General features: G+C 40.3%; 1 protein-coding gene across 1 annotated transcript; it reads left to right on the forward strand.

Annotated features, from left to right (window-relative positions):
- The first annotated feature begins 1227 nt into the window (after window positions 1–1227).
- Window positions 1228–7993, forward strand: LOC104269634 (solute carrier family 2, facilitated glucose transporter member 11-like). The gene is made up of 11 exons (XM_009876629.1): window positions 1228–1353; window positions 1815–1975; window positions 3230–3354; window positions 3610–3739; window positions 4322–4470; window positions 5063–5250; window positions 5397–5507; window positions 6000–6101; window positions 6266–6341; window positions 7321–7448; window positions 7787–7993. Exons 1-11 carry the CDS (start codon window positions 1228–1230, stop codon window positions 7991–7993), a joined length of 1503 nt encoding a protein of 500 aa, XP_009874931.1.

Raw genomic sequence — 7993 nt, forward strand, 5'->3', positions numbered from 1 at the left:
AAATAAAATAAAATAAAATAAAATAAAAAAAGTCCTGGCAGTTTTCACCACTGATAATGATACTTTACTTCTGTTTTCTGAATTACTGAAAAAACCCTCTAATTATTAAGCACTCTGATTACTTCCCGAAGTAACGAATAGATTAACTGTACTGCAAAGGACTAAGAAATAAGCTTTAAAATAAATGATCCTCCCATTTCATCCAGGGATAATTAATATAATCCATCAAGAGTTTCCATAGTCTTAAACAGGGAAGAAGTGATAAGTATTTCTTGCTCTATTTCTCAACTGCCAGCAAGAAGAGATTGCTTTCCTTTTTAAGTAAAATTGCTAATTTGTGTGTCTATTGCAAAACAGAGTCAGAGGGTGAGTTCTTAATTCATTTGAATGCTTTTGCCAATTACTAAATCTATTGAATTTGAGACAGGATTTTAAAGGAAATTTAGAGTGTTCTGTTCCATAGCTTCTTGGCTCCTGTCAGGTGATAACATGGGAAATCCAGCTGTGGACTAATTAAGTAAAAAATCTCTCAAAAGACAGACCTAAGAACCAGAAAAGGGAGTGCTCTTCTGAGTATCTCCCAGTGCAGCACTATTCACGTTAGCATTGCTTTGTTTCAGTCTGAGTGAATCTTCTACCAGAAATGAAATCCCAAATTCAAGTCAGAAAGATTTTTACTTGAATGTAGTTACAGGGGCTATTTGAAATCACTCTTATCTTTGTAGTCTATGTCTTTCTGAAAAAGCTGAATGTTAAAAGGATGTTTTGTTATTATGAGTAAAGATACAACACAGTCAGAAACAAAATCAGGGAGTACAATAAAATATTGTTGGTTTTTAATGTACTTTTGTGGCACAATATTATGATTTGATGAACATAGGTTACTCTAGATTGCAGACAAACTGATTCCCTCATCCCTGCATCCAAGACTGACACCTTTATCCAGCCAACCTGTCAGACATTGCAGGCTACAGCAAGAGCTGTACTTCGGGAACATCTTTTAAAACTCCTTTCCCTTCTTGCAAGCAAAGTGGTGGATTAGCACTCTTCACACTGGCACATAGTCTTGCTATGACACTGTAGCTGATGATTCCACTTCGGCTATTTGGTTAGAGGGACTTTGGAAAAAATGTTTAAATTTAAGAGGATTTAAAGTGGACAAAGGGGAAGGACAAGTGTGGCTGCAAGGACTCTGGTCCCACACAAATCTAGACTAATGAGAAGTTGATGGAGCATTTTATTTTTGTTTTGCAGGTTCAGTTCCAGGGACTATTTCAAATGATCTTAGTGCTGGGAATTGGTGGAAGTTTCCCATATGGATTCCACATTTCTGTGATCAACTATCCTTCTGTGGTAAGTAGCCAACTCCCTGAGGGTGAAAAAAAAAAATGCAGAGCCTGAGCTCTTCATTCTCCCACAAATCTCAAATTTATTGACCACTCAGCAGATGCATCTATGCCTTTTCTTTGGCTAACAGTATCATCAGATGTGTAGATAACTTTTTCTTCTTTCGAGAACATTGGATGGCATTTCTGTTTTAAATTAGTTTCAAGGCAGCTTTAAATAAATTCTTACCATGGAGTATACAAGCCTCCAAAGGAAGGCAGAAAATTTGCTTTCAGTAGGCTTCCTAGGAAGTTCACTGACTGATGCAAACTTGGTTCTGCAATGTGATCTCAGATAACTTGTTTTACTAAGAAAGTTGGTCTTGAAATAAATCTAATATATAACCACTGCCAGATCTGAAGAACAACAGCCAAATAACATGGAGCGATCATATACCCATTATCCAGTCAAATATCTGTATTTTTCAGCACATCAGGAAGTTTATTAACGAAACCTGGATAGAGCGATACGGCTCTCCCCTCCATCCTGAGACAATCATGCTGTTGTGGTCCTTCATTGTGTCTGTTTATGGGATAGGAGGGTTCCTGGGCAGCCTCTGCTGTGGCTACCTGACTACAAAATACAGAAAGTAAGTGTTTCTTTTAACAGATCAATAGTTCAGAAAGCAGTTACTCTAACCACCCGGAACCCACTGTGTGGAAGACACCCTTAAGTAGCAAAGAAGAGCCAGATTTCCTTTTAAACACACTAATTTGGGGTGATGGCATTATACTAAATATTCAGATCCAATCTAATGAAAATGTGAAGAGAATGGAGGAAAAAAAAACCCAAACACCCAACAAACAAGCTACAGCACCAAAACAAGTTCTGCGAGAGAGATCTCTGTTCTTGGCAATCCATTTTACTTACAGTCAGTTCCAAAGTAACTTTCCCATCGGACAGAGAAAGGATTCCTCACCAGTCTGCTCTGTTCTTAGTGCCTTGTGTGTAACACCACTAATTTCATTTGCAGAGAAATTGGCAAACATATCTACTTGGTGTGACCCACTTAAAGATCTGCTCCACAATCCACTGATCCAGAGGCCCCTCATATGGGTCTCAACAAACCATCCTTAGCCTGCCTGCAATTCTGTTCTTTCCTATCAGGTAAGTGCCCCCAAGAAATTTCTTGTGGGACACTGCCTCATCCCACACTCAGAGGGTCTCCAAAGAGTGGAAACAAGATCATGCACGTCTCCCGTGGGTTAACTAACACATGGTAACCTGATTGCTGAATCACAGTCTTCTGCTCACAGGGTCTCTGTGAATCCTTAATGTGTGCAAGAGGACCCTTGTCTAGCAAGCACCATGGCAAACCAACTAAGGGCAAAAGACTTTAATTTGAGACCGAGATATCAGAGTTGTGAACATACCAGCCCACGATTCACACATTGCCTTTAAAAACTCTTTCTGCCATGTCATATCACATCCATTTAGCCAAAAATGTCTTTAATATGAGCCGTTCTAGAATGGGAGCCATGTAGTCGGATTATTTTGGGGGAACAACCTGACATTTTACGAGGAGTTCGAGCCCTTTAAAGATCTTGGTGGCAAGCTGGGCCAGTTCTTTAATCTCTTTTTGCACTTGTACTTCAGAAATGCTTATGAAGTGTTCCAACTGTTTAAATTCTAAGCCAAAAAATATTAATGATTTCAAATCTAAAAGATCCTGAAATGTTAAAGAATTACTTTGACTATCCAAAGCCAAAATTATTTCAGCTGTTCCTCAAAACAGCACGAATGGCTGTACCATGCTTCCTGTCTTAGCATGATTAGTCGAAAGAGTACAAGAGGTTCTCATTTCACACTAAATTCTCATGGGCTTTTTTTGTTTCTTTTTCAGAAAAAAGTGCCAAATGTGCACCAACATGATTATGCTGGTAGCTGCACTTCTCATGGCCTTCAGTAAAACAGCAAAATCATTTGAGATGATTCTGGTTGGACGCTTTCTCTACGGCCTTGGTTCAGGTATGTGCTCCTGCCACTGTGGAATGCAAGCATCCTTTCTGTCCCAGGATTGTCTCTACAGGTATGGCCATTTTTGGAGAATGATTTTTAAAGCAAAGGTACTAAGCACTTAGTAAAAGTGAAAGACATCATCCCTTTTCCAAGAAATTGTAATCCAAATTACTGAGTGAATGGAAACAATATTAGAGAGGATGGAATCAGAAAGTTAAGCTTTTCTAAATATTTAACAGTCATTTATCCTCTTCTGTGTTAAAGGTTTTTCTCTCAATATACATCCTCAGTATGTAGGAGAGATTTCACCCAAGAGGCTGCGTGGATTTACCAACTCCACAGTTTCTGTTTTTCTGACACTGGGAAAACTTACGGGACAGGTTGTTGGACTACGGTAAATATTCCCATCTTTCCATCAGGTTACACTAGAAGTAGTAGAAAGCTTTCTATATACCTTGCCCTCTTACCTTGTCAGTCACTGAGAAAACCTCTTATCTTTCCAAAACAGGCCTTAGCTTATGCCAGAAGAAAAGTTTTGATCATATTTGAGGCAAACGTGTAGTTTTAAATATAGAAGATATAAAATTAATTACTCATAATCTGATTTTTTTTTCTTATTTCTACACCCTTTCTACCAGGGGACTTCCCCTTAAAAGTTTACTGTACTTACATGGAAAGTCTTAGCAAGGTGTTTTGATCCCATGGTCAAATAGTGGTCAAGTGAGTCTCATCAGCTTTCTAAGCATTATATTGAAGCCTAATGTTATTTACAAAGCTTTTCAAAATACCAAATTATTCCTTTAAAATTGTCAGAAATAAGAATAGTCATATTTGTGAAATTTGCCAAATTATTGATTCAGGTTTTTGCTCCACTGCATCCCTGAATGGAATTTGAGCAATCTTCATCACTCAGAAAAATTTCCTGAACACTCATTCTATTATTTCATCATAATTTTGTTTCACACACACTTTCCAGGGAAATTTTAGGAAGTGAAGCTTTGTGGCCATGGTTGTTAGCATCTAGTGGACTTTCAGCATTGGTTCAACTGGTTACTCTCCCATTTTTCCCTGATTCACCATCCTACCTCCTGATACAGAAGAGTAATGAGGAAGCCTGCAGGAAAGGTAGAGTGTCTACTTTCCTCACTTACCTCACTTCATCTGATAAGTTAGAGTGACGGCATCTGTAGAAGACAGGGCAGAGCTGTGCAGGACAGTGCAGCAGAGTGCCATGGAGTAATAGCAGGGGCAGTTCTAAATAAAACAGCTGAGGTACCTACAGCAATACATCTGTACTAACATGGAGCCTCGTTCAGCTTAATTTAAGAAAGTTAAGAAAGGCAAATATATATTGGTATGTCTACATTTCCCACTTCGGTGGGCACTACTTTATTTCTTACCTGGTCTAGTGGAAGGTGTCCCTGCCCATGGTGGAGGGGTTGGAACTAGGTGATTTTTAAGGTCCTTTCCATATTTAGTTAAATGTTTAGTTTGTTTACAATTAAGTCAACTCAAGGTTAGAAAGTGCTATACTGACCGCCAGAGAGACTAAATTCTTCCATCTACCCACTGCCCTGGACCCAGACAGATGGCAGAAGCAGACAGCACCACCACCACCACCTATGGCAATGGACAGGCAGGGTAACGGGTTTAACGTAAACACTCATCATGGAGCCATACTAGTAGAGTAATCCACTTTCTTCTTTCTCCCCAACAGCCATCAGGAAGCTCTGGGGAGAAGGAGATCATCAGGCAGAAATCGATGACATCAAGAAGGAGAAGGTTGCAATGACGAGCACAAAGACCTTGCGTGTCCTTGAAGTAATAAAAGAGAGATCTTTGCGCTGGCAACTTTACATTTTGATGACTGTCATGACCACCTTGCAGCTCTGTGGAATCAATGCAGTTGCGTGCTCTCCTTATCCCCAGAACAAGCGACAACTCTAGACAGCGTTACAAACCCTTTTGAGTTAATGTTATCACAGCAGTTTAGAACTGAATCACAATTGCAACATTTTTTTCACAGTGCATTTTCTCTCTGCATTTTTCAGATATACTTCTATTCTTTTGAAGTATTCCGCACAGCCAGGTTTGAAGAATACCTTATCCCATACGTGTCCCTGGGAGTTGGGTTGTGTGAATGGTTATCCTCTATACTGTGTGTAAGTCTTTTCAGACTTGAGTTTGAAGGAAAAATTTAATGTGGTCAACAACTGAACTTTTCCGTTCTTATATCTGGGCTCAGGCAAGATTTGCATAACCTAAGACACATCTTCCTGCTTCTGCAAAACACATGCAGGATAAAAGGTGGTTCTCTTCCCAAACTAGTTTTAAGGCTCATTTTTATTCCATAAAATAATTTTAGGATGTTCTGGGTAACGTCTTTATGTATGTGTGCACAATTCAATATATACCAGCCCATAAGAAAAGGAACTGACATACAACAAGCCTAGGGTTGACTAATAAACACAACTCAATTAATAATTAATTAGCTTTGAAGAAGCTAATAAAATTCATTAGCAATTAAAAGACTTTCAAATTACATTGACTTCTGGTTATTACTCACTCAAGTCTTTTGCGAAGAACACGTGCAGAGGGGAGGAATTATTTCATTTGAGAACTGGGATTTATGACCTGTGTTTTCTGCTTTTCAGAGCACCCTTATAGACCGATTTGGGAGGAAGGTGTTGCTTTGGGGAGGATACACGCTGATGTGTTCTGTGCTAGCGCTCCTTACCATGACCCTGTCACTGCAGGTAAAGAGGCAGCAGCCTTCTGGCTACTTAACCAGCACCAGCCCACCTTTCGGGTCTTGCCTCACAGGATATGTACAAAAACTTGAGTCAGTGGCAGAAAATACAGAGCTCTGCTATTCTGTCATGTATCTAATGGCTTGATATCACTGGTTTTTCACTTTCAGCACCAGTTTTTCTGGATGCACTACTTCAGTGTTGTCTTGATCTTCCTATTTGTCGTCTTCTATGGAATGGGACCATGTGAGTACATCAGTGGCAATGCTGGGATGAAATTTTGTATCATAGTGGTTGGTGACAGGACTGGCAGAGGAAGAACAGTCTAGTCCCATTGTAGAAAGTTCTAGAAATTAAGGAGGGAAGGGGAGATACGTACAAGTGGGAGAAAATAAAAGGATACAGACTATTGCTGATCACAGGATCTAAATTACAGAGTCATAGAATCATAGGATGTTAGGGGCTGGAAGGGAGATCTAGTCCAACCCGCCTCTCCGAGCAGGATCCCCTAGGGCAGCAACGCATCTAGGCGGGTTTGAATGTCTCCAGAAAAGGAGACTCCACACCCTCTCCGGGCGGCCTGTGCCAGGGCTCCGTCACCCTCACAGTAAAGAACTTTCTCCTTAAGTTGAGGTGGAACTTCCTACGTTCTAGCTTATACCCATTATTCCTTGTTCTGTTACTGGGCATCACTTTTTAAAAGACAGTATCATCTTCTCCGGAGTGTTTGCAACAGATATTTCAGACCAGTTTTTAAAACACTCAGCTAAAACAAGGATTCTAGACATTGATATGTACATCACAGTAATCATACCCTTCATCAACTTGGAAAGTTAAGCTTTTTGTCTACCAACATATTTCAGGCAGAATTGACTACAGGAGCCAAAAGGGGAGCATTGTGCCCCTAAAGGGGACTACAGGAGCACTAATAATGGCTACCAGTGCATTGTGGAACTGCACAGATCCACTGGCACCCGAAAGAGGATTCCAGTAGGTATGAGAGAGACCTAAATTAACAGGTGAAGTCCAAAATTAACAGCTGTAGTCCCCTCCTGGAATCAAGATCTTTCATGCACATAGCAGAGGCCACCTGCGAGCAGGTCACCTATTCTGCCTGTTTGCCATCTTACCCTACTGCCATTGCAAGGATCTTCAGCAGAAGAAAGGTGCGCTGAGGAACTAAGGAACATGTGTACCTGGCTTGTGTTTCGTTTTTCTTTTTCAGCTGGAGCCACCATAACTGTCATGGTTGAAATCTTTAGCCAATCGTTCAGACCATCAGCCTTTCTGATCGTTGGCTGCATCAACTGGATGGGGTTATTTGTACTTGGGATGGTTTTTCCGCTGATTGTTGTAAGTGACTCTAACTGGAATCCTTCCCTCCAGGTTATTCCACTTCCCAATGCTGACAGGGAGCAAAATAATAGCAATAAATTGCAATTACATGGAAAGCTTACAGCTCTGTCCAAATATCAAACCTGCTCAGGAATTGCCCAGGACTATCATAGCAGCAGCAATTGGACTCAGGTTAAACATGGCCAGTGGACGCTCCTGGTTTGATACTCGTCCTGGTTTGTGTATAGGGCACACTTTTGAATTTTAGTTACTAAGACACAGACTTGCACCCAAGTGTAGAGAAACACAAATTCCATTCTTATTTTCCTTACAGTGTCTCCCATTTCTGCTTGCAGGATAATCTTGGACCCTTCTGCTTCCTTATCTTTCTGGGAATCCTTGCTTCATCAGCAATTTTTGTCTACCTGTATCTCCCTGAGACCAAGGGAAAGTCAATCATGGAAATAAAATCAGAATTCAACATGCTGAATTTTGGGAAGAAAGAAACCCCAGTCACTGAAAATAACTTTCCTAAGGAACAGTTGTTCTGCACCAAGCTCTGA

The sequence above is a fragment of the Apaloderma vittatum genome, unplaced genomic scaffold (genome assembly GCF_000703405.1).
Source record: "Apaloderma vittatum isolate BGI_N311 unplaced genomic scaffold, ASM70340v1 scaffold3199, whole genome shotgun sequence".
Classification (NCBI taxonomy): domain Eukaryota; kingdom Metazoa; phylum Chordata; class Aves; order Trogoniformes; family Trogonidae; genus Apaloderma; species Apaloderma vittatum.

Excerpts from the sequence above, each read along its gene's own strand:
- LOC104269634 (XM_009876629.1), top strand. The coding sequence starts at position 1,228 with ATGGAGCATTTTATTTTTGTTTTGCAGGTTCAGTTCCAGGGACTATTT. Across the intron at positions 3,740-4,321 it reads GGACAGGTTGTTGGACTACG|GGAAATTTTAGGAAGTGAAG; the intron begins GTAAATATTCCC and ends CACACTTTCCAG. Across the intron at positions 5,251-5,396 it reads AGCTCTGTGGAATCAATGCA|ATATACTTCTATTCTTTTGA; the intron begins GTTGCGTGCTCT and ends TGCATTTTTCAG.